This window comes from Canis aureus, chromosome 26 (assembly GCF_053574225.1).
Source record: "Canis aureus isolate CA01 chromosome 26, VMU_Caureus_v.1.0, whole genome shotgun sequence".
NCBI classification, from domain to species: domain Eukaryota; kingdom Metazoa; phylum Chordata; class Mammalia; order Carnivora; family Canidae; genus Canis; species Canis aureus.
The window spans coordinates 38,377,037-38,404,151 of NC_135636.1; the positions used below are offsets into that span (position 1 = coordinate 38,377,037).

Sequence of the window (27,115 nt, forward strand, 5' to 3'; positions counted from 1 at the left end):
GGACTGTGGCTGAGGAGGAATAGAGCCAGTTCTCAGGCCACTTCAGGGTCCCATGCCAAGGCTGAAATCTCCATGCCTATGACCCAACCCATGGCTGAGACTCCTCTTGGGTCCCTTGGCATATGGTGCTGTATCCACAGCTTCCACAAAGGTACTTTTGTCTGTGAGTGGATTCCAAATGTTGCATGTTGTGTATGGGGTGGGGGGGCAGTCAAGACGGGAGTCTTATTCAGCCATCTTGCTGATGTCACTCCCAAAGAGTACCTTAATGAAATTGAATGATATAGAATTATTGTATCTACAAAAACTATTAGTATCCTTATTTTTTATTTTTAAAAGTGTAAATTCAGTATCATTTAAATATGAAATATGCTGGTATCACTTAAGAGCTAATTCTTGCGGAACCCAGAAAATTTTGGGGAAATTCAGGCTTAGAAAAAGTTGTCCACTTCAAATTTTATAATCAATTTTTAAAAGTCTCTGGTGATTTTTAAATTTTAATTAACTCACATTTATAGACAGCCTTTTCTGAAAAGACTATATTCTATATTTATTTAAGGGAGGTAGGGCATTGGTGGGTGGAGGGGAGCAGAGAGAGAGGGAGAGGCAGACTCATTGCTGAGCAGAGAGCCCAGCAAGTGGCTCCATAGCAGGACTCTGATATCAGGACCTTGAGATAAGAGCCTAAGCTGAAAGCAGACACTCAACCAACTGAGCCACTCAGGTACCCCCATTTACTGATATTCTTAAATGGCTTTTAAAGTATACCAAAACACTTCAATAATAAATATGTATGATTTGGGGGCTTCAACTCTAAAGATATCTTTCATGAAAGACAAATGACATTATTATCTATCTAGGTAGTGGATAACTGATTATATCTGATTAGTTTTCTTTATGCTTTTCTGTGTTTTTCAAATCTCTAAATTAAATAATGATAAAATTATAAAGAATTCATTTCTGCAATGAGAGAAGTAGAAAGCATAAGACAAGAAAAATACCTCAGGAGATGGCAGTGCCCAGCCAAGGAGTGGTGCTTGGAGGAGATGAAGCAGAACCAGGTGGGGCAGTGAGAGACCAGTCACATGTTCTCCAAACTCCACATCCCAAAGCCCTTCGCTACCCCCTGCAGGACCTGGTAAAATACTGGGTCTGCTGCCAGGCTCACATTCAGACATCCAGAGTTAACATCATGAATTGGTTGTTTCTCCAGCTTGTGATACTCTACTGCCTGGTCATCATGCCAGTGACAGGAAATATGAGAGAAAAAACTAGGAAAGTAACTCGTCCACATTTCAGTAGGTATTTTGGTGGAGCTTCAATCTGAAGAGGGGCTAGAAAACAAGGAGTCAGGTACTGGCATAATGAAAATGTTGGTTCTTTTTTTAAGCCAGGATACCTAAGGAAAGCTGAATGTGCAGTTCTCAAGTTTCAGGGACTCCTGATGTGACAAGTAATGATGTTTTTCTGTATGTTGTGGGGACTGTGATACTACATGATGTTTTTGTTGAGGAGGACCTGTAGCCATGGAAGGCTGCATGGAGAGTGCCTAGGTTGAACCACCAGGAGTTTGCATCCTCCACTCAGGAGTTCCAAGGATGAGCAACAAATTGAGCAAGGGAGATTAATTATTTCTTGAAATATGCCTTTTCTTTGCCGAATTGAGTATTTTAGAACATTGGGTGTGGGGAAGAGAACTGAAATGGATCTTGACCAAGAGAAGTTTGGAATGGCTGGGGTAAAGAATTGAAGTTAGCAGAAATGAGGGGAGAGTAGTGGATCCATACTGGCTGGCAAAGGTTTCTGAGGGACAGCTGGATTTGGAGGATTGTCTCAGCCAGACAGAGAAAAGAACGAGACAGTTCTTCCTCTCCTTTGGGACCCTGTTCCTCTCACACTGTAAAATGAGAGCAGGAGACCAGAGGATCTCTTGGGCCTCTTTGTTCTGAGAACTGGTTTCAGGACTCAGGTCATGTGATGTTGAATTCCATGGAGGTGGCCTCATGATTGCTGGGTTTGTTAGGGGGTGAGATCTGGATTTTGACTCTGGGAATGGAAAAGGCCTCCCAGATCCCTGGGCAGGGAAAAGAAGAAGAGAAACCAATGGAGGTGATGCTGGGGACATACAGGAGCTGATAATAGTGAGAAAAATATCTTCCTCTTCTTGGAGTCACTGCTTATGTGTTCCTTCCTAGTTAACCCCAAAGATGCACTATCAGATTGCCCGAACCTGCCCAACTACTATGATTGCAGGAAACAGTGCAACTCTTATTCAGGTTGTAATACTGACAGTATATGCTGCTTGTCCATCTGTGGAAACATCTGCATGAAAATCCGAGGACCTGGTAAGATATAAGAATCACCCCTCTTTTGCCATTTGGTTTTGAAAGACCATGGAACCCCTAAACGTGAGGGAAAGTCAAAGGATACTATGCCTCCCTAGTCTCGGTACCCGTTCCAACATGGAGATCTCCACCCCTTCCTCCCAGTCCAAGCCCATTTTTATTGCTCACTTTCAAGGCTGCTGAGTTGTCCAAAACTCAGGAGATCTGGACTCCTGACTTAATACATATTGCCCGGACTCACTGGACTTAATACATACATATAGCCTGAGCAAAGCCTTGTGTGGGCATCTCCTAAACCACAGAAAATATCCTGCCCCTGGGGTTTGGGAGGATCTGTTACTCTCACTCTCAAAGAACTGTGTTTCAGCCAACTGTGGCCACTGAATATCTATCCCTTTTTGCTTCCAGAGACCAGCACTGCAAACAACAACCCCAGAAGCACAATGGTGTCTAATGCTGTTCCCTTGAACTCCAGTAGAGATGTCCAAGGAGCATCAGAATAATACTCCCTGATAATCAGTGGGACCATTGTCTTGTCTCAGTTGGGGGGTTGGAGGGCAGGTGAGGGCAACATCTCCCCTACTTGCCAACCCTCTTCTCTGAACCATTGTATTATCAACCTCTACTCCTTCACAAATAAACAGTGGCAGTAACCCAGAACGTCTGACTCTTCTTCTGTAGTCCCACTACCATTAGCTTCCTCCACCTTAAGCCCCTAACCCCTGCCTCCCTGTGGATTTCTCAGCCCTCTCACCATTCAGAAGATTGAACTGAAAAAAAAGAAGATTGAACTCATTAGCCAAGGCTCCTGGACTCTTTGTTCATTGACTATCATCTCTGAGGAATAACTGCTTATGTGTGGGATGTTCTTTTGGCTATAGGAAACACCATACCTCAGAGTTTCCCAGAATTTCTTGGTGCAGCCTTTCTTTCCTTATTTCAGGCCTGTGAATCTAGTAGGTCCCCACAAGTGGCTACCTTTTAACGAATCCAGAGATGTACAATCTTTTTTATAGGTGATAGCACCCACAGTCTAGAATTGAAAAGAAATGCCATTGGCCTATCCAAGCCCTCTCAGACAATGCCACTTTTTTTGTTTTTGTTTTTGATATTTGTTTTATATTTTCAGAAAGAACTTTTTTATTACTATAACTTGTAATGAGGCCTTGATTAAGCTCTTTCATTTCTATTCTCTTCTTTCTTTTCTTCTCATCTTCCTCTTTCTTTTCTTTCAAATCAATTAATTGATATACAGTGAATTATTAGCTTCAGAGGTACAGTTTCATGATTCATCAGATGCATATACCACCCAGTGCTCAAATAATGCCATATTTGTCAGCATTATTTACTCAATCACTTGAATCTATAGGAATTGAACTTGAAGATTCAAGTGTGAATACTCCTAGGAAGAAGAGGCAACCTTTAGAAGGTTATAGAGAATCTACATTGTGCTCAGGCTCATGGCAAGGACAACTTCTCATGTGCAGAGGTGTGACTAACTCTCTGTTGGCATATATGCCAAGTCTTATGACCCAAACAAGCAGAAACCAGGATGGGCCATGGTGAAAAGGGATAAATGGGATATATAGTTAGTGCCTTAAGGTATAAGTACAGAGAGATCATTATGTGTGTTGTGGTATCAGATTTACTGGAAGAAGAGATGCTTGATCCTACCTTGAGGGGTAAGGAGGAATTGGGGTAACTGAAATGAAAGTTAGTTTTCCTCCATGACAGGATTAAATATACACTGGGGGGAGAAGTAAGGGAATTTGAAGGATATAACAGATTGATATCAAATCTTCCTCCTGTCCCCGACACCACAGATGAAGTTGTGGGCAAGACTGAATTATGGGCTCTATGACCCTACCCTAGTAACTTGCCAACTCTAGTTTTTGATCTCTGTTGTTATACCCATGAATACTGCAGCAGACACCTGCTAAAATTAACAAAGGAAAACCAATAGGCACAGACAGGTGGCTGAACCTACTCACGTCCACTCAGCAGATTGAAGACAAATAGATATGTAGACCTCATTGTCTACATGCCCCTGTACTTGAGTTTCCTGAAATGCATATATGTTAGGAGCCAGAGATGTGCTTGAAATAGGGGATCTGGTGGCATATAGGGTTGGGGAGGGGCACTGTGCAGAAAGAGTGATAGCTGAGATGGGCGAAAGAGGACAGGTCCATAGTGTTCTACTGGACTAGCAGGGGGTGATTGCCTTAGGAAAAAACCAATAAACTGTTTCCTGCTAAGCAATTAACAAAAAGAAGCAGTTGAGAAAGACTCTGGAGCCACCAGGCAGATAGGACATTCTTAACCAGTAGGTACATTAAGCAACACATTGAGCCATTGCTCTTGGGTGTCTCACTTCAAAGTCCAGGTTAACCCATCCTGGAAGAAGAATTGGGAGGTGACCAGTATCCAAATGTGGGGCTGGGAGACCGCAGGAGATCTCATTTTGCATTCTTGGAATGCAAAGTCAACTGGCCTGCCATTGCCAGAAGCATAACTGACCAGCAGGCAATTTTAACACACTTCCCAGTAACCAATAGAGTAGGAAGACAAAACAAAACAAAATACAACAAACTCAGGAAGGATCTAGAAGATTTGAACAATACAAATAACAAGTGACTGATGTGTATCAAAAAGAATTCAGAATTACTGGGGAATATACATTCTTTACAAGAGCAAATGGGGGGATAACTGAGGTGCAGGACATCTGGCTGGCTCAGTTGGAAGACTGTGTGACTCTTGATCTCAGGCTTGTGAGTATAACCCCCAGTTGGATGTAGAGATTACTTAAAACTAAAATCATAACCAAAACAATGAAACAACTAAAAAACAGAACAAAAGTAAGACAGTATAACGCTCAGTGAGGTTCCGTGACTGAGCCAAGAGGCACAGCTGGCAAGTGGGGGGATCCACCACATGAACTCAGAATCAACTCTAAGCACTATTTTTGACCATGCCATGCCACTTCATGAATAAACTTTACCTGATCTTATCTAATCCTCACAGTGACACCAAAGTTGCCAGTAGGTTGTATCGTTTCCATTTTCTAGATGAGGAAACTAAGGCTCCAAGACACAGCTACAGTGATAGGTTACCAGCCAGGACCAAAAATCAGTGTCCTTCGATTTGGGGCCATAATTGTCATTACTGAACAGCCCAGGCACTGTTGTAAAATGTGGGGAGGATGCAGGATTAGAGGAGACAAAAATGAAGACATTGATACAAGTCTTTACTCTTAGCCACGTATTATGGTTTCAGGAAATCTGGAAAAGACTCTACCCCTTCCACAGTATCTGAAGTTCCACCAACAACATAGGTGCCTTCCTGGGCATAACAACATTCTCTGCCTTTCTCTCTTTCTGTTTCCCTTCTTTTCTGCCTCCGTCTCTCTCTCTCTCTCTTTCTCTCTCTCTCTCTTGCTGTTTTTTTTCAGATTTTATTTTTTTAATTTTTTTAAATAATAAATTCATTTTTTATTGGTGTTCAATTTGCCAACATACAGAATAACACCCAGTGCTCATCCTGTCAAGTGCTGTTTTTGAGATGTGTTTAGTCTGAGAGAGGTAACATGGCAAGGCATTATCAGTTCTTCACATCACAGAATTTAAAAGGACATAAGGACAAAGAAAAGACATGTTGAAATGGGTGTCAGGTGAGTAGGGAAGGGTCATCTCTGTATGGAGTGCTCTGGGAGTATCAGAAGCTAGGCTTGGATAACACCAGAAGGAAGATGAGGCATTCTTTTCTTCACCCAAGGTCACCTGGGATTTTTTGCTCCTGGGACTCTAAGACTCAGGGGGACATACTCAGGCCCTCCTGAAGATCTCATACCATCATTCTCTTGTCATCAGTGGAGCAAGGAAAAGGTGTCCACTCATGTCTGGGGTTGACCTGGGAATGACAGTGGGCAAACTAACCCTATAAGGAGGGGCAAGATGGAGGAAGACTAGGGTCCCCAAATCACTTGTCCCCACCAAATTACCTAGATAACCTTCAAATCATCCTGAAAATCTACGAATTCGGCCTGAGATTTAAAGAGAGAACACCTGGAATGCTACAGTGAGAAGAGTTCGCACTTCTATCAAGGTAGGAAGACGGGGGGAAAGAAATAAAGAAACAAAAGGCCTCCAAGGGGGAGGGGCCCCGTGAGGAGCCAGGCTAAGGCCAGGGCGAGAGTCCCCAGGACAGGAAAGCACCGTCCAGAAGCAGGAGCTTCACCAATCTTCCCGGGAGGAAAGGCGCTTACAGGGAGTTGGAGCAGGACTCCAGGAGGGCGGGGATGCCCTCAGACTCCCTGGGACACTAACACAGCAACGGCGCACCGGGGAGAGTGCGTGGAGCTCCCTGAAGGGCTGCAGCGCACGCAGGGCTGGACCTGGGAGCAGCTCGGAGGGGCTCGGGTGGCAGCTCCACGGAGGGGGGCACGCCCCGGGAGCAGCTTGGAGGCGGCTCCCACAGAGGAAGAGGCTCGTGCGGAGGGGGCTGCTCGGCTACGGGAGCAGCTCGGAGGGGCTCGGGCGGGGGCTCCAGAGACGTGGCTGTGCGGCCGGGAGCGCGAATCCAACAGTGCAGGCCCGGGAGCACTGGGCACCGGGACACAGCCCAGGATCCGACCTCCCCCCGGGACAGGCAGAGGCTGGAAGGGCCCAGGACCCCAAGGACGCTCCTGCCCCGAGCTGAGCAGATCAGCGGCCCCGCCCCAGAGCCTCCAGGCCCTGCAGACGGAGAGCCCCGTAGTTACTGTGGGAGCTGAATCCAGGTTTCCAGAGCTGGCCCCGCCACTGCGGTTGTTCCTCCTGGGGCCTCACCCGGTAAACAACCCCCACTGAGCTCTGCACCAGGCAGGGGGCTGAGCAGCTCCCACAAGTGCTAACACCTGAAAATCAGCACAACAGGCCCCTCCCCCAGAAGACCAACTAGACGGACAAGTTCCAGGGGAAGTCAAGGGACTTAAAAGTATACAGAAAGAAGATACTCCCCCGTGTTTTTCTTTTTCTTTTTTTTTAAAGATTTTATTTATTTATTCATGATAGTTACACAGAGAGAGACAGAGAGGCAGAGACACAGGCAGAGGGAGAAGCAGGCTCCATGCAGGGAGCCCGACGTGGGATTCGATCCCAGGCCTCCAGGATCGCGCCCCGGGCCAAAGGCAGGCGCCAAACCGCTGCGCCACCCAGGGATCCCTCTTTTTTCTTTCTTTTTTTGCTATTTGATTTCTGTTTGTTTCCCCCACCGCTTTCTTCCCCTTTCTTTTTCTTTCTCTTTTTCTTCTCTTTTTTTTTGCTTTTTTTTCTTCCTTTTTTCTTTTTTCTTTCCTTCTTTCTCTCCTCTCTTTTTCTCCTTTTCCCAATACAACTTGTTTTTGGCCACTCTGCACTGAGCAAAATGACTAGAAGGAAAACCTCACCTCAAAAGAAAGAATCACAAACAGTCCTCTCTCCCACAGAGTTACAAAATCTGGATTACAATTCAATGTCAGAAAGCCAATTCAGAAGCACTATTATACACCTACTGGTGGCTCTAAAAAAAGGCATAAAGGACTCAAGAGACTTCATGACTGCAGAATTTACATCTAATCAGGCAGAAATAAAAAATCAATTGAATGAGATGCAATCCAAACTAGAAGTCCTAACGACGAGGGTTAACGAGGTGGAAGAACAAGTGAGTGACATGGAAGACAAGTTGATGGCAAAGAGGGAGACTGAGGAAAAAAGAGACAAACAATTAAAAGACCATGAAGATAGATTAAGGGAAATAAACGACAGCCTGAGGAAGAAAACGTTTAATTGGTGTTCCCGAGGGTGCCGAAAGGGACAGAGGGCCAGAATATGTATTTGAACAAATCCTAGCTGAAAACTTTCCTAACCTGGGAAGGGAAACAGGCATTCAGATCCAGGAAATAGAGAGATCCACCCCCCTAAAATCAATAAAAACCGTTCAACACCTCAACATTTAATAGTTAAGCTTGCAAATTCCAAAGATAAAGAGAAGATCCTTAAAGCAGCAAGAGACAAGAAATCCCTGACTTTTATGGGGAGGAGTATTGGGGTAACAGCAGACCTCTCCACAGAGACCTGGCAGGCCAGACAGGGCTGGCAGGATATATTCAGGGTCCTAAATGAGAAGAACATGCAACCAAGAATACTTTATCCAGCAAGGCTCTCATTCAAAATGGAAGGAGAGATAAAGAGCTTCTAAGACAGGCAGGAACTGAAAGAATATGTCACCTCCAAACCAGCTCTGCAAGAAATTTTAAGGGGGACTCTCAAAATTCCCCTTTAAGAAGAAGTTCAGTGGAACTATCCACAAAAACAAGGACTGAATTACCACCATGACCAAGTGGGAATATCATGATGACACTAAACTCATATCTGTCAATAGTAACTCTGAACGTGAATGGGCTTAATGACCCCATCAAAAGGCGCAGGGTTTCAGACTGGATAAAAAACCAGGACCCATCTATTTGCTTCTACAAGAGACTCATTTTAGACAGAAGGACACCTACAACATGAAAATAAAAGGCTGGAGAACCATTTACCATTCAAATGGTCCTAAAAATAAAGCAGGGGTAGCCATCCTTATATCAGATAAACTAAAATTTACCCTGAAGACTGTAGTGAGAGATGAAGAGGGACACTATCTCATACTTAAAGGATCTATCCAACAAGAGGACTTAACAATCCTCAATATATATGCCCCGACTGTGGGAGCTGCCAAATATTTAAACCAATTAATAACCAAAGTGAAGAAATACTTAGATAATAATACACTTATACTTGGTGACTTCAATCTAGCTCTTTCTACCCTCAATAGGTCTTCTAAGCACAACATCTCCAAAGAAACGAGAGCTTTAAATGATACACTGGACCAGATGGATTTCACAGATGTCTACAGAACTTTACATCCATCAACTGAATACACATTCTTCTCAAGTGCACATGGAAGTTTCTCCAGAATAGACCACATACTGGGTCACAAATCGGGTCTGAACCGATACCAAAAGATTGGGATCATCCCCTGCATGTTCTCAGGCCATAATGCCTTGAAATTAGAACTAAATCACAACAAGAAGTTTGGAAGGACCTCAAACACGTGGAGGTTAAGGACCATCCTGCTAAAAGATGAAAGGGTCAACCAGGAAATTAAGGAAGAATTAAAAAGATTCATGGAAACTAATGAGAATGAAGATACAACTGTTCAAAATCTTTGGGATGCAGCAAAAGCAGTCCTAAGGGGGAAATACATCGCAATACAAGCATCCATTCAAAATATGGAAAGAACTCAAATACAAAAGCTAACCTTACACATAAAAGAGCTAGAGAAAAAACAGCAAATAGATCCTACACCCAGGAGAAGAAGAGAGTTAATAAAGATTCGAGCAGAACTCAACGAAATCGAGACCAGAACTGTGGAACAGATCAACAGAACCAGGAGTTGGCTCTTTGAAAGAATTAATAATATAGATAAACCATTAGCCAGCCTTATTAAAAAGAAGAGAGAGAAGACTCAAATTAATAAAATCATGAATGAGAAAGGAGAGATCACTACCAACACCAAGGAAATACAAACGATTTTAAAAACATATTATGAACAGCTATTCGCTAATAAATTAGGCAATCTAGAAGAAATGGATGCATTCCTGGAAAGCCACAAACTACCAAAACTGGAACAGGAAGAAATAGAAAACCTGAACAGGCCAATAACCAGGGAGGAAATTGAAGCAGTCATCAAACACCTCCCAAGACACAAAAGTCCAGGGCCAGATGACTTCCCAGGGGAATTCTATCAAACATTTGAAGAAGTAACATACCTATTCTACTAAAGCTGTTCTGAAAGATAGAAAGGGATGGAATACTTCGAAACTCGTTCTATGAGGCCAGCATCAGCTTAATTCCAAAACCAGACAAAGACCCCACCAAAAAGGAGAATTATAGACCAATATCCCTGATGAACATGGATGCAAAATTTCTCAACAAGATACTAGCCAATAGGATCCAACAATACATTAAGAAGATTATTCACCATGACCAAGTGGGATTTATCCCCAGGATGCAAGGCTGGTTCAACACTCATAAAGCAATCAACGTGATAGATCATATCAACAAGAGAAAAAACAAGAACCATATGATCCTCTCAATAGATGCAGAAAAAGCATCTGACACAATACAATATCCATTCCTGATCAAAATTCTTCAGAGTGTAGGGATAGAGGGAACATTCCTCAACATCTTAAAAGCCATCTACGAGAAGCCCACAGCAAATATCATTCTCAATTTGAAAACACTGAAAGCCTTTCCCCTAAGATCAGGAACACGACAGGGATGTCCACTCTCACCACTGCTATTCAGCATAGTACTAGATGTCCTAGCCTCAGCAATCAGGCAACCAAAAGAAATAAAAGGCATTAAAATTGGCAAAGAAGAAGTCAATCTCTCTCTCTTTGCAGATTACATGATACTGTAGAAGGAAAACCCAAAAGACTCCACCCCAAGATTGATAGAACTCATACAGTACCAATTTGTGGCAAGTACAAAATCAATGCCCAGAAATCAGTGGCATTTCTATACACTAACAGTGAGACTGAAGAAAGAGAAATTAAGGAGTCAATCCCATTTACAATTGCACCCAAAAGCATAAGATACCTACGAATAAACCTAACCAAAGAGGTAAAGGATCTATATCCTAAAAACTACAAAACACTTCTGAAAGAAATGGAGGAAGGCACAAAGAAATGGAAAAATATTCCATGCTCATGGATCAGAAGAATTAATATTGTGAAAATGTCTATGCTACCCAGGGAAATTTACATGTTCAATGCAATCCCAATCAAAATACCATGGACTTTCTTCAGAGAGTTGGAACAAGTCATCTTAAGATTTGTGTGGAATCAGAAAAGACCCGAATAGCCAGAGGATTATTGAAAAAGAAAACCATAGCTGGGGGCATCACAATGCCAGATTTCAGGTTGTACTACAAAGCTGTGTTCATCAAGACAGTGTGGTACTGGCACAAAAATAGACACATAACCAATGGAACAGAGTAGAGAAACCAGAAATGGGCCCTCAACTCCATGGTGAACTAATATTCGACAAAGCAGGAAAGACTATCCACTGGAAAAAGGACAGTCTCTTCAATAAATGGTATTGGGAAAACTGGACATCCACATGCAGAAGAATGAAAACTAGACCATTCTCTTACACCATACAGAAAAATAAACTCAAAATGGATGAAAGATCTAAGTGTGCGACTAGAAAAAAAATTTTTTTTCACCATTCTCACTGGTGTGATGTGGTATCTCATTCTGGTTGCTGATGCTGGGACTTCTAGTACCATGTTGAATAACAGTGGTAAAAGTGGACATCCCTGTTGCATTCCTGATCTTAGGACAAAGGCTCTCAGTGTTTCCCCACTGAGAATTATATTTGCTGTGGGCTTTTCATAGATGACTTTTAAGATGCTGAGGAATGTTCCCTCTATCCCTAAACTCTGTAGAGTTTTGATCAGGAATGGATGCTGTACTTTTTCAAATGTATTTTTTCAGAGAAATCTGCATCTATTGAGAGGATCATATGGTTCTTGTTTTTTCTCTTGTTGATGTGATCTATCACATTGATTGTTTCAATCCTTCGAAGACACAAAAGTCCAGGGCCAGATGTCTTCCCAGGAGAATTCTATCAAATGTTTAGAGAAGCAATAATACTTACTCTACTAAAGCTGTTCCAAAGGATAGAAAGGGACAAAATAATTCCAAACTCATTTTATGAAGCCAGCATCACCTTAATTCCAAAGCCAAAGACCCCACCAAAAATCAGATTTATAGACAAATATCCCTGATGAACAAAGATGCAAAAATTCTCAGTAAGATACTAGCCAATAGGATCCAATGGTACATTAAGAAGAGTATTCACCATTACCAAGTGGGATTTATCCCTGGGATGCAAGGTTGGTTCAAAACTCGCAAGGATACAGTCCACAAAACTAAAAGACAATCTACAGAATGGGACAAGATATTTGCAAATGACGTATCAGATAAAGGGCTAGTTTCCAAGATCTATAAAGAACTTATTAAACTCAACAGCAAAGAAACAAAATCCAATCATGAAATGGGCAAAAGACATGAACAGAAATCTCACAGAGGAAGACATAGACATGACCAACAAGCACATGAGAAAATGCTCTGCATCACTTGCCATCAGGGAAATACAAATCAAAACCACAATGAGATAACACCTCACATCAGTGAGAATGGGGAAAATTAACAAGGCAGGAAACCACAAATATTGGAGACCATGTGGAGAAAAGGGAACCGTCTTACACTGTTGGTGGGAATGTGAACTGGTGCAGCCACCCTGGAAAACTGTGTGAAGGATCCTCAAAGAGTTAAAAATAGACCTGCCCTACAACCCAGCAATTGCACTGTTGGGGATTTACCCCAAAGATACAGATGCAGTGAAACACCAGGACACCTGCACCCCGATGTTTCTAGCAGCCTTGTCCACAATAGCCAAACTGTGGAAGGAGCCTCGATGTCCATCGAAAGATGAATGGATAAAGAAGATGTGGTTTATGTATACAATGGAATATTACTCAGCTATTAGAAATGACAAATACCCACCATTTGCTTCAACGTGGATGTAACTGGAGGATATTATGCTGAGTGAAGTAAGTCAATCGGAGAAGGACAAACAGTGTATGTTCTCATTCATTTGGGGAATATAAATAATAGTGAAAGGGAATAGAAGGGAAGGGAGAAGAAATGGGTGGGAAATATCAGAAAGGGAGATAGAACATGAAGACTCCTAACTCTGGGAAATGAACTAGGGGTGGTAGAAGGGGAGGAGGGCGGGGGTGGGGGTAACTGGGTGATGGGCACTGAGGGGGGCACTTGACGAGATGAGCACTGGGTATTATTCTGTATGTTGGCAAATTGAACACCAATAAAAAATAAATTTATTATTCAAAAACTCGTAAAACAATCAAGGTGATAGATCACATCAACAAGAGAAAAAACAAGAATCTTCTTTTCAAGATTTTAGTTTTAACTAGTCTCTATACCTGATGTAGGGATTGAACACATAAGGCCAAGTACAAGAGACACATGGTCTTCTGTCTGAGCCAGCCAGGTGTCCCACACCTCAGTTTCCCTTGAAGGAAATAGTAACACACCTACATCATAGACATGAGAATTAACTGAACTCTTGTGGAAAGCAAGGTGACTGGCATAATTAGTATTTAATATATTTTAGGAAGTAAACAAATAATTTACTGAATGTCAAAGAAAAGGTGCCTATTATCTTTTTAGCTCTTGAATTTCCCATAATAATCTCTGTATACCATTATTTCTCTTCCCTGGGAAGATCAGCCAAGGCCCTCTGGTGTCTTAAATTCTTTTTTTTTTCACTTTTTAAAAATTATATGTATTTTTTTCATTGGAGATCTATTTGCCAACATATCGTGGAGTCTTAAATTCTTAAATCAAATCACTCTTTGGGTTTGATGTTTTATACCTATTAACCCAGTCTTGAGTAGTAGTTGATCAAATTAGCCTGTAGTCTCTTTGTAGGAAGCAGATCTCCAGGGATGCGGGTGGAAGGAAAGATGCAGATCAATTGGATAGCCAAATATAATGTAGAGTATTCAGTTAGAATTTTTAGTAGTATATCCCATGAAATATAAGCACTGTAATTGTACTAAAAACGATTCAGTATTTATCTGACATTCAAATTTAGTTGGTCATGTAATAATTTTGTGTGCTAAATCTGGCAACCGGAAAACAGTGAATTCATTCTGGAGGGATATTTCTTTGGGCAAGAGACTACAAAACATGTGTCCTGTGGGGAACAAGCAAACGCATGTGGCTTACTGGTTCAGTGACCCTGGGGACTGGGACAGATGTGGGAGGCATGGACCCGAGCGTCCTGTAGGAACAACAATGAGCCAGAAATGAAGAGACCTTGTTCAAAGCCAAAGTTCTACCATTAATTCAGCATATCAATTTGGGCTACTTTTATTTCAGTCTACCCATTTGAAAAATGAGGTCAACTCAGTCAGTCTGTCCATGCTGCATGCTGGCATTCCCCTACTCCAGAGGGCACAGATAGATTTTCCAGAGGCACAAACAGGTTTAAGGACATGATGTCCTGGTTCTTAAATTCCAATTTATTGTTTCTTGAAGTTGGTCTGCCTGAAAAATAGCCTGCAGCCTGCCTTTCTCCTCTTCTATCTGTCTCTCAGAATGTCCTGTGCTGCTTCTAAGAAAGGTGGGGATGGAAGCATATGCTTTACCCATCTCTTATTTTTTTTATAAATTTATTTTTTTATTGGTGTTCAATTTGCCAACATATAGAATAACACCCAGTGCTCATCCCATCAAGTGCCCACCTCAGTGCCCGTCACCCAATCACCCCCACCCCCCACCCACCTCCCCTTCCACCACCCCTAGTTCGTTTCCCAGAGTTAGGAGTCTCTTACATGTGTTGAAAGTATAAAAACTGAGTTCTAAACAAAGGAACAATTTGAAAATGTATTTTCCTGAGTATGCTTCCCTGGGAGCAAAGCAAAAAAATATGTGGATAGGAAATACTAAGGGGACAGTACCTTGTTTCACTCAGGTGTCAAAGTCATAGTATGTCGTTATTTCTTTAGCTCACTCTTTTAAAGTTAGAAATCCCAAGGACAATAGCATATATTCACAGGGATGTACATTAAAACATTCATATCAATTGAAAAGTGAAGTCAAAAAAAAAAAAAAAGAAAAGAAAAGTGAAGTCAGTCATCTTGTGGGAGAAAGTGGTTTAATTTGGCTAATTGAAGACAGACTTTGCCAATTAGCTGATTCATTGAACATTTTCCATAAATATAGGGAGTTAAATCTGTGGCTTCAAAAAAATTTCTAAATATAAACTCAAACTGGATGAAAGATCTAAGTGTGCTACAAGAATCCATCAAAATCCTAGAGAAGAACACAGGCAACACCCTTTTTGAACTTGGCCACAGCAACTTCTTGCAAGATAAATCCATGAAGGCAAGGGAAACAAAAGCAAAAATAAATTATTGGGACTTCATCAAGATAAAAAGCTTCTGCACAGCAACAGAAATAGTGAACAAAGGGAATAAAGGGAAAAGAGAAAAAATGAGTGGGAAATATCAGAAAGAGAGACAGAACATGAAAGACTCCTAACTCTGGGAAATGAACTAGGGGTGGTGGAAGGGGAGGTGGGCGGGGGGTGGGGGTGACTGGGTGACAGGCACTGAGGTGGGCACTTGACGAGATGAGCACTGGGTGTTATTCTATATGTTGGCGGGTTGAACACCAATAAAAAATAAATTTATAAAAATAAAAAAAATTTATATAAAAAAAAGAAACAGTGAACAAAACTAAAAGACAGCCTACAGAATGGGAGAAAATATTTGCAAATAACCATCAGACAAAGGGCTAGTATCCAAGATATATAAAGAATTTATTAAACTCAACAGCAAAGAAACAAACAATCCAATCATGAAATGGGCAAAAGACATGAACAGAAATTTCACCAAAGAAGACATAGACATGGCCAACAAGCACATGAGAAAATGCTCCGCATCACTTGCCATCAGGGAAATACAAATCAAAACCACAATGAGATACCACCTCACACCAGTGAGAATGGGGAAAATTAACAAGGCAGGAAACCACAAATGTTGGAGAGGATGTGGAGAAAGGGGAACCATCTTGCACTGCTGGTGGGAATGTGATCTGGTGCAGCCACTCTGGCAAACTGTGTGGAGGTTCCTCAAAGAGTTAAAAATAGATCTGCCCTACATCCCGGCAATTGCACTACTGGGGACTTACCCCAAAGATACAGATGCAATGAAATGCCGGGACACCTGCACCCCGATGTTTCTAGCAGCCTTGTCCACAATATCCAAACTGTGGAAGGAGCCTCGGTGTCCATCGAAAGATGAATGGAGAAAGAAGATGTGGTTTATGTATACAATGGAATATTACTCAGCCATTAGAAACGAAAAATACCCACCATTTGCTTCGACATGGATGGAACTGGAGGGTATTATGCTGAGTGAAATAAGTCAATCGGAGAAGGACAAACATTTTATGGTCTCATTCATTTGGGGAATATAAAAAATAGTCAACGGGAATAAAGGGGAAAGGAGAAAAAATTAGTAGGAAATATCAGAAAGGGAGATGGAACATGGAAGACTCCTAACTCTGGGAAACGAACTAGGGGTGGTGGAAGGGGAGGTGAGATGGGGGTGGTGGTGACTGGGTGGTGGGCACTGAGGGGGGCCCTTGACGGGATGAGCACTGGGTGTTATTCTATATGTTGACAAATTGAACACCAATAAAAAATAAATTTATTTAAAAAAAGAAACTACCAAAGTGTTTTCCAAAATGGCTGTACCATTTTGCATTTCTACTAGTAACATATGAGAGTTGCACATGCCTCATATCCTTGCTAGCATTTAGAATTGTAATTCTAGCATTAGAATTGTCATTCTAATAACATGCATAGTGATAGAAGTGCAACAACTTTTAAGAGATTAAAGTAATTTGCTTAAATTTCGGGGTCTCTAAGAATCTAAGTCACTTAAAATGATGGTAGGGTTTTTTTTCCCCCTATTTCCCAACAGTCCATTTGACAATGTTTCACACCCAGTGGGTTACTCAGTTCCTGAGACTGAGTGGTCAAATTTCCCCCAGAACCCCATCACAGAACCTACCTCTTCGCCCAGCTTCCCCACATGGCAGAGGTTGTTCTTTGCAGTAGACGGAGGAGCATTTTCAATCAAAAGATCTCCTGATGGTCAGGAGCCAGGGGAAGAGTGTGAATTTCCAGGTTACAATTTTTGGAAACTACAGGTAAGGCCCCACTGTGACTCTACTACATCCCATGACTGCCTACTTCTTTCCCCCACTCCCACCGCACACCGGGAGCAAAGCCAGCCTCAGACCCTGTTTCCATGACTGAGAGCTCCTCCCTGACATCTTCCTCCTCCCAGTGGCATAGCATGTCTCCTGCTTGGCTACTCAACCAAGAATGTGCCTTTAGCCTCAGCCACTGGGCAGACCCTGAGGAGGACAATTAGCTCTGTGAGTCTCTTTCATACACCTTGCCCTATTCCTAGGCAGCGTAAGTAGATGCCTCCTCCAAAGACATAACTCCTATCTAGTAATCTACATTCTGATAATGAAATTCTCTAAGGGTGGTATACAGAGCACTACTCCTCTCCACAGAATAGTGGTTGCCAGGGACTGAGGGATGTGTGCAAAAGAGAAGGTACTTTTCCAAGGGAACAAGCCTCCAGTTATATCATGCATAAGTTCTAGGGATCCAACATGTATCATAGTGACCACAAGTAATAAAACAATAGTGTACACTTGAAATTTTCTAAGAGAGTAGATCTTAAATGTTCTCACCAGACATAAAATTAAGAGATGGTTATGTGACGTGATGGATGTGTTAACAAACTTAATTATGATGATCATTTCATAAAATGTAACTATATCAAAACTTATGATACCCATCTTCAATACATACAATTTTTATGTATCAATTACTTCAGGAGAGCTGGGTGAAATTTTTTAAAAATAAGAAGTTTCGGGATCTCTGAGTGGTGCAGCGGTTTGGTGCCTGCCTTTGGCCCAGGGCGCGATCCTGGAGACCCAGGATCAAATCCCACGTCGGGCTCCCTGCATGGAGCCTGCTTCTTGCTCTGCCTGTGTCTCTGCCTCTCTCTCTCTCTCTCTCTCTCTCTCTCTCTCTGTGACTATCATGAATAAATAAAATCTTTAAAGAAATTCTTTAAAAAAAATAAGAAGTTTCCACTGGGTAGTCGGAACTAGGTTAACAGTTTTCTGCCAGCACGTTAAAAATATATTACTGCAGTTTGAGTAATCCTTGGTGAGTCAAGATATTTCATTCTTTTGCTTTTTACTCAGTTATGTATTTTATTTCTAGGTATTCTACTTGGTACTTTTTCAATATCCTGATGATTTTTAAAAGATTTTATTTTTAAGTAATCTCTACACCCAACATGGGACTCCCAACACACAACTGCAAGCTCAAGAGTCACATGTTCCACCAACTAAGCCAGCCAGGAGCCCCAGTACTCTCAAGATATTTATGTTCTCTTTCACTTTATCTGGGCATTATTACCATCTTTCATTTCCTTTCCTTTCCTAAGCACTTTTATTTTGTGCTCTGTCTATAGTAATTCCAATATCTGAAGTCTCTGTGGATCTCTGCTTCTCTTGACTTTTTTCATCCTTTCTTGTTTTCTTAAACGGGTGGGAATTTTTTTTTCTTGTGAGCTCGTATATTTCATGGACACTTCTCTTCCATGACACTTTACTTGTAGAATTTCTTGGAATCCTGTGTTTAAGTGAGCAATGTCAAAATCAGATGTTTCACCTAACCACTCAGACTATTTTCAAACTCAAGCCTTGCCTTTAGGTTTTTCGGACTTCACCCATGTGCTAATTCCTGCTGCACTGTTATGTGGGAAAACTAGCTTGTAAGTGATGAATTTTTGGAGGAATCTTTTCCCCACTATACTGAATGGATAAAGGAGATGTGGAATGAATATACAATGGATCATTATTCAGCCTCAAAAATTAGGGAAATTACCATACAGGCTACAACACGGATGAACTTGAACCCAAGCTAAGTGAAGTAAGCCAGTCACAAAAACCAGATACCATATGACTCCACTTATGTGAGATTTCTAGAGGAGTCCAATTCACAGAGACAGGAGAAGGGTGGTTTCCACAGGCTGGGGGGATAGAGATGGGGAGTTGTTTGAGGGTAGAGAGTTTCACTTTTTTTAATAATAAATTTACTTTTTATTGGTGTTCAATTTGCCAACATACAGAATAACACCCAGTGCTCATCCCGTCAAGTGCCCGCCACCCAGTCACCCCCACCCCCGCCCTCCTCCCCTTCCACCACCCCTAGTTCGTTTCCCAGAGTTAGGAGTCTCTCATGTTCTGTCTCCCTTTCTGATATTTCCTACCCATTTCTTCTCCCTTCCCCTCTATTCCCTTTCACTATTATTTATATTCCCCAAATGAATACAATAGCCAAACTGTGGAAGGAGCCTCAGTGTCCATCGAAAGATGAATGGATAAAGAAGATGTGGTTTATGTATACAATGGAATATTACTCAGCCATTAGAAATGACAAATACCCACCATTTGCTTCGGTGTGGATGGAACTGGAGGATATTATGCTGAGTGAAATAAGTCAATCGGAGAGTTTCACTTTAAAGATGAAAGGAGTTCTGGAGATGGATGGTGGTGACAGTTGTGAGTGTACTTAATGCCACTGAACTGTACACTTAAGAATAGTCAGGATCATTTGGGTGCCCAGGTGACTCAGTCTGTAAGCATCCAATTCTTCACTTTGGCTCAGGTCAGGATCTCAGGGTTGTGAGTTTGAGTCCTGCATTGGACTCTGCTGGGCAGGGAGCCTGCTTATGATTCTCTTCTGCTTCTCCCTCTGCCTCTCCCCCTTCTAAAAATATAGTCAAGATGGTTAACTTTATGTGTATTTTACCACAATTCCTTTTTTTCCACAATTCCTAATAATAATAAATACATAAAAGGGGCTTTTGATTTCGACTTAGATGTAGAAAGCTGAATTAACCTCCCAAACTTACACTGAAAACAAAGTTCGACAACTTTTCTTTTTTTATTTTGTATTTTTTTTATTGGAGTTCAATTTGCCAACATATAGGATAACCCCCAGTGCTCATCCTGTCAAGTGCCCCCCTCAGTGCCCATCACCTGGTCACCCCATCCCCCACCTGCCTCCCCTTCCGCTACCCCTTGTTCATTTCCCAGAGTTAGGAGTCTCTCCTGTTCTGTCTCCCTCTCTGATATTTCCCACTCATTTTCTCTCCTTTCCCCTTCAGTCCCATTCTCTATTTTTATATGCCCTGAATGAATGAAACCATATGTTTGTCCTTCTCCAATTGACTTACTTCACTCAGCATAATACCCTCCAGTTCTATCCATATTGAAGAAAATGGTGGGTATTCGTTGTTTCTAATGGCTGAGTAATATTCCATTGTATATACAGACCACATCTTCTTTATCCATTCAACCTTTCTTAAACTTTCTTAAACTTCTTTATCCATTCAACCTTTCTTAAACCAGAGCACTGAGATCGCAGGGCCACTAAGCAGCGTAGTATCAAGGGGAAGACAGGCACCTGCAAGGACACAGAAGACGCAAGCATTAATTACCTAAGAGATAGGCAGCCAGGCACCAGAAAGGATAATTCAGCTAGGTGATTGGCAAATTGCTAGAGGCTGAGTGTGCACTGGCAAAAGAAAGTGAAAACTCTGAGGCTGAAAATACCGGGCAAGGGTTGAGGGCAACGGGCAGGTCACACACTCTTAGAGATTTTCTCCAAAGTTCACGTTGCACTCGAGGTAACTACAGCAACAAACAACTCATAACCCACAAACTAGCCTGGCTCATGATTATATTAACACAAATTTCCACATAAAGACCTAATAGAAGGAATGGCAAGCCCATATTCAAGGATAAATACTATTGCCCTTTTCTGGTTCCTTGCCCATCCCACTGAATATAGTTATAAAAACTGGAAAGTCAGTACCTACATACAGAGAAGAAAGAAGGCTAGAATTCAAGCACCACATTGTTGATGATGCATCTACTGGGATTTTTCCTCCTCTGGTATCCCCTAGCCAACCTGGAAAAAGCACTAGGGCACAGATAGAGAGAATGTCGGGAGAAATTCTCTAAAGATGGCTTGAGACATAGAAAAGAGAAATGTAATGCCCAGAAGAAGTGCAGAAATCACCTGGTTTTTTCTCTTTCTCTTAATTCTTCCCTTTCCTCCTCCTCCACCTCTCCCTCCTCTTTCTTCTTTCAAATATTTATTTTTACATAAACTTTACACCCAACAAGGGGCTCAGACTCACAGCCCAATATCAAAAGTTGCACGCTCTATGGTATCTGCTGAGTGCCCCTTAATCTTCTGGTGTCCTAGTCCCTAAGAAGAAGAGTAGTGATCAGGATGGGAAGGAGCCAAGACTCTGAGAGAGGGGAACTCTTCCTCTGTTGGGTGCAGCTGTAATTCTATAGAGCAGGTGGCCACCGTTGTCCCTGTTTATATTTTCTCTCTTTGTTCTCTCACCACTTGGCTCTGGATATGGATGTAATTGTGAAGGGCCTAGTAGAGAGGGATAACCAAAGCCTAAGCTGTTTGGAGCTGAGGGGAAATAGAAGGCACGGGGAGGGGAGATGAACAACAAGAACTTGAGAAAGCAAACACATATAGTTGTTTGTTTATTTCTGGGTTCACCTCTAAGCCATTGCATGCCCAGATGTGATCCCAGCTGGCATACTTCAAGAAATGAGCCAATAGATAGGTTCACCACCACCTGGGTCCCAGACTAGCCACATGGTGGTGCATATTCAGGAAGGCACCAAACGAACTGCAAACAGGGGCTTTGAACAACTGAACTGACATAGGAACACAACTCACCCAAGACAGGTTGAACTCACTCTGCACTTAACCATTTGAATTACTTTTGAAAACACAGTATTACCTTCTCCATTCAGTGTGAACAGGACTCAGAGTCCTAAAACATTCAAAATGTCCAGGATAGGGACACCTGGGTGGCTCAGCAGTTGAGCACCTGCTTTCAGCTTAGGGCTTGATCCGGGTCCAGGTTCAAGTCCCGCATCACGCTCCCTCTGGAGAGCCTGCTTCTCCCTCTGCCTATGGCTCTGCATCTCTTTGTGTGTCTCTCATGAATAAATAAACAAAATCTTTTTTAAAATGTCCAGGATAATCCAGAATTTGGAATATATGAAGGAAAAGGGAAATATCAAATCCTATGGCAAAAGGTGACCAACAGACTCGTTTCAAGGTGAAATAAATGTTGAAATCATCTGAGAAAGGTGTTAAAGCACCTATTATAAAAACGCTGAAACAAGTAATCAAAACACCCTTGAAAGATGGAAAAATAGAAAATCTTGGCAAAGAAATGGAAGATATAAAGAAGAAGAAAATGGAAATTTGAAATGAGCATGATAACTGAGATTTAATACTCACTGAATGGGCTTAATATCAGAATCCACAGGGCAGAGATAGGAGCAACCAGCTTGAAGACTGCTGCATGGAAAGTATCCAATTTCAACAACAAAGAAAAACATACCAAAAATATACAGAGCCTAAGGGGCAACAACCAAGTTCTGATGCTGAAAAAATATTTGAGGACTTATTTCACTCAGCATAATGCCCTCCAGTTCCATCAACGTTGAAGCAAATGCTGGAATAAGTCAATCGGAGGACAAACATTATATGTTCTCATTCATTTGGGGAATATAAATGATAGTGAAAGGGAATAGAAGGGAAGGGAGAAGAAATGGGTAGGAAATATCAGAAAGGGAGACAGAACATGAAGACTCCTAACTCTGGGAAACAAACTAGGGGTGGTGGAAGGGGAGGAGGGCGGGGGGTGTGAATGGGTGACGGGCACTGAAGGGGGGCACTTGATGGGATGAGCACTGGGTGTTATTCTGTATGTTGGCAAATTGAACACCAATAAAAAATAAATTTATTATTAAAATAAATAAATAAATAAATAAATAAATAAAAATATTTGAGGAAATAATAACTGAAAATTCCTAAATATGTTGGGAGACATAAGACTGTAGATCAAGAAACTTTGATGATCACTGAAGACTTGCTCTCTCAGCAACTTGCAAGTATGCAATACACTAGTATTAACTGTAGTCAGCATGCTGTACATTAGGTTGCCAGCATCTGGCAGGGAAGGCCTGTGGTGGAGGTGGGATCAGGGGAGTGCAGGTGCACAGCAGGATGGACTGTCTGTAGATGAGTGCTGTGGTACAGGCCAGTGACTGAAGACAGGGCCTGATCCAAGACCGTAAGTGGCAACAGTGGCCCTGGAGGTCAGCAGGTGAAGCCCTCATGTGGCTCCATATTTTCCCAGGGCATGTGTACTGCAGTGAAGGCCTGTCACAGGTAGGCCAGCCCCAAGCATGTACACTTCACTTTGGTGGGGTCAGTCACGGGGGTCTTGACAGGCATCTTGCAATTGCACAGCTACAGAGGCCTGGGTCGGCTACTGGTGCAGTTCCTGAGCTCCATGTGGGCAGAGGCTAAGAAGTGGGAAGAGACTCAAGAGGCCGGTGACAGTGAGAGTGGCAAAAGCTACTGAAATCTGCTTTGAGGTCTATGGATGCCATGCTGGCCATTGGTTTCTTCAATGGCAAATCTGCTGGATTGGTTTGTAGGACAGGACACCATTTGCCACAATCATTTCCACTGTGTGCCTGCTACTGCAGAACTGTTTTTGTTCACGGAAAGCTGTGTAATTATTGATCTATGTGGAGGGACAGAGGCTAGGGTCTCATGTGTTGCCACTTGCTGGACATCATTCTGTATGCATATGTTTTGAAATGTCATGTTCATTTTTCAGTTCCAAATGTTTTTTATTTTCTATCATAATTTCATTTTGACCTATGACTCCTTAGAATTGTTTTGTTTAATTTTATTTATATTTCATTTCTTTGAGAGAGAAATGGAGCAGAGAGAGAGAGAGAGAGAAGGATAGAGAGACCAAGAGCGGGGGGGAAGGGCGAAGGAAGAGGGAGAAGTAGAACCCTCACTGAGCAGGAAGCCCAACATGGGGCTCAATCCCAGGACCCCAGGATCATGACCCTTGCCAAAGGCAGACAATTAGTTGATTGAACCACCCTGGTGCACTGCTTTCCTTAACTTTTACCCATTTGGAAATTTTTTCTATCAATTTTACTTTACTCATTTCTAGTTTTTTTTATAAATTTATTTTTTATTGGTGTTCAATTTGCCAACATATAGAACAACACCCAGTGCTCATCCCGTCAAGCGCCCACCTCAGTGCCCATCACCCAGTCACCCTCACCCCCTCTCCCACCTCCCCTTCCACCACCCCTAGTTCGTTTCCCAGAGTTAGGAGTCTCTCATGTTCTGTCTAGTTTTTTTTCCACTGTGGAATGTTTGATTTCATTTTCTTGTCATTTGCTGAGACTTTTTTAAAAAAATGTTCCATTTGCTTTTTTAAGAATGTATATTCTCCAGTAATTCATTTTGATACATGTCAGTGCTTGCTATTGTGTTGTTCAAATCTTCTAGATCTTCCTGGGTTTGCTGTATTTTGTTTGTTTTGTCTTCCTACTCTATTGGTTACTGGGAAGTGTGTTAAAATTGTCTGCTGGTCAGTTATGCTTCTGGCAATGGCAGGCCAGTTGACTTGGGAACAATCCTTCCAAGAATGCAAAATGAGATCTCCTGGGGTTCTCCTGGCCCCATATTTGGATACTCCCAATTCTGCTTCCAGAGTAGGTTACCTCTGGGCTTTGAAGTGAGACACCCCAGAGCAAAGGCTCAGTGTGTTCTTCAGTGTACCCACTGGTTAAGAGTGTCCTATCTGCCTGGTGGCTCCAGAGTCTTTCTCAACTGCTTCTTTTTGTTAATTGCTTAGCAGAAAACAGTTCATTGGTTTTGTCCTAAAGCAAGCACCCCCTGCTAATCCAGGAGAACACTATGGACCTGTCCTCCTTCGCCCGTCTCAGCTATAACGCTTTCTGCACAGTGCCCCTTTCCAACCCTATTTGCCACCAGATCTCCTATTTTAAGCACATCTCTGGCCCCTGACATATATGCATTTCAAGAAACTCAAGTACAGGGGTATGTAGAGAATGAGGTCTACACATCTATTTGTCATCAACCTGCTGAGTGGACTTGAGTAGATTCAGCCACCTATTTTGCCTATTGGATTTCCTTTGTTAATTATAGCAAGTAATACCTGTGTGCTGCAGTTTTCATGGATATAATGCAGAGGCCAAAAGGGAAGAGCTGGCAAGTTCCAATATGCTGAGGTCATAGAGCTTTATACCAAATTCATAATCCAATCTTGTCCACAACTTCATCTGTTGGTTTGGGGTCAAGAGGTAGGGAGGGAATCAATCTTTCATATCCTCAAGTTCCCTTTCTTCTCCCCCCACTCTATATTTAATACTGTCATGGAGGAAAACTACCTTTCATTTGAGTTACTCCAATTCCCACCTATCCAAGTTTAGGACTAAGAGTCTCTTCTTCCAGGAAACCTGATACTATGATGCACAAAATGACCTCACTGTATTTATACCTTAAGGCACTGACTTGGTATGCCTTTTTTCCATGCCCCATCCTGGTTTCTGCCAGTTTGGATTATAAGACTTAACTCTTTCCTGGGCTATGCCACAGAGAGTCACACCTCAACTCATGAGGAGTCTTTCTTCCCACAAGCCTGGGTACATTGTAGGCTCTTTTTTCAAATATATTTTTTTAAATTTTTATTTATTTATGATAGTCACACACAGAGAGAGAGAGAGAGGCAGAGACATAGGCAGAGGGAGAAGCAGGCTCCATGCACCAGGAGCCCGACGTGGGATTCGATCCCGGGTCTCCAGGATCGCACCCTGGGCCAAAGGCAGGCACCAAACCACTGCGCCACCCAGGGATCCTACATTGTAGGCTCTTATACCTTCCAAAGGTTGCTTATTCTTTCTAGGAGTATTTACACTTAAAGATATTCCTATAGTTTCCGAGTTATTGAGTAAACAATGCTAACAAGGCATTGTTGGAGAGGAGTGCTTGGATAGGCCAGTGGCATTTCCTTTAATTTCAGACCATGGGTGCTGACACCTGTAAGAAAGATTGTACTTCTTTGGATTAGTTCAAAGGGAGGCCACTTGTGGGAACCTACTAGAATCACAGGCATGAAAAGGAAAGAAAGGCTTCACAAGGAAAGTCTGGAAATCACAGGGGATGGTGTTTCCTGTAGCCATAAGAGGATTCCACACATAAGCAGTTTTCCTCAGAAATGGTAGTCAATGAACAGAGAGAGTCCAGGAGTCTTGGCTAAGGAGTTCAGACTTCTGAATGGTGAGAGCATAGGGAATTCCACTAGCAGGCAGGCGTTGGAGCCTTAGGTACTAAGTGGAGGGAGCTAAACATAGTGGTACTACATTTAGAAGATACAGAGGTTCTGGGTTAATGATACTGTTTATTTGTCAGGGAAAAAAGGCTGATATATAATGGTTCAGGGAAGAGGGTTGGCAAGTAAGAGAGACATTGCCGGGGACCTGTCCACTCTCCTCCCTGCTGCCTCCCAGTTGGCACAACATGGTGATAACACTGGATATCACATAGAATTAGTCTGATGCATCATAGGTGTCTATCTCTCCCAACTCTCAGTGGTGGTTCCCTCGGTACTGGGTGTATTGTCCTCATGGGTCTCTGAAAGAGAGAAAGGGTAGTAGGTATTCAGTGACCACACAGTCTGCTGAAACACATTTCTTTGAGAGTAACAGAACTTCCCAAACCCCGGGGGCAGGGATATTTTCTGTGGTTTAGGAGATGCCCACACAAGGCTTCGCTCGGGCTGTTTCGAGTCCATTGTCAGGGGACATTAATGTCAGATCTCCTGAGTTTTGGATAATTCAGGCAGGCCTGCTAGTGAATACTGAGGACTTAGACTGGGAGGAAGAGGTGGAGATCCCCAGGTTGGAATGGGTCCTGGGACTGAGGAGGTATAGTCTCTCTATGTCTTTCCCCTACAATAGTGGTTCTATAGGTTTAACAAACGAGTGGCAAGAGGAAGTGATTCTTAACCCTACCAATTTGTTGGATATTCAAGCAAATACTTTCACAGGCAGCAAAGCAGCATTC

At 42.3% G+C, this 27,115-nt stretch overlaps 1 protein-coding gene across 1 annotated transcript; it reads left to right on the plus strand.

Annotated features, from left to right (window-relative positions):
• Positions 1–958: 958 nt before the first annotated feature.
• LOC144298841 (uncharacterized) lies at positions 959–2,994 on the plus strand. Its single transcript, XM_077874087.1, has 3 exons — positions 959–1,298; positions 2,196–2,345; positions 2,754–2,994. Exons 1-3 carry the CDS (start codon positions 1,010–1,012, stop codon positions 2,846–2,848), a joined length of 534 nt encoding a protein of 177 aa, XP_077730213.1. The 5' UTR covers positions 959–1,009; the 3' UTR covers positions 2,849–2,994.
• Positions 2,995–27,115: the final 24,121 nt, after the last annotated feature.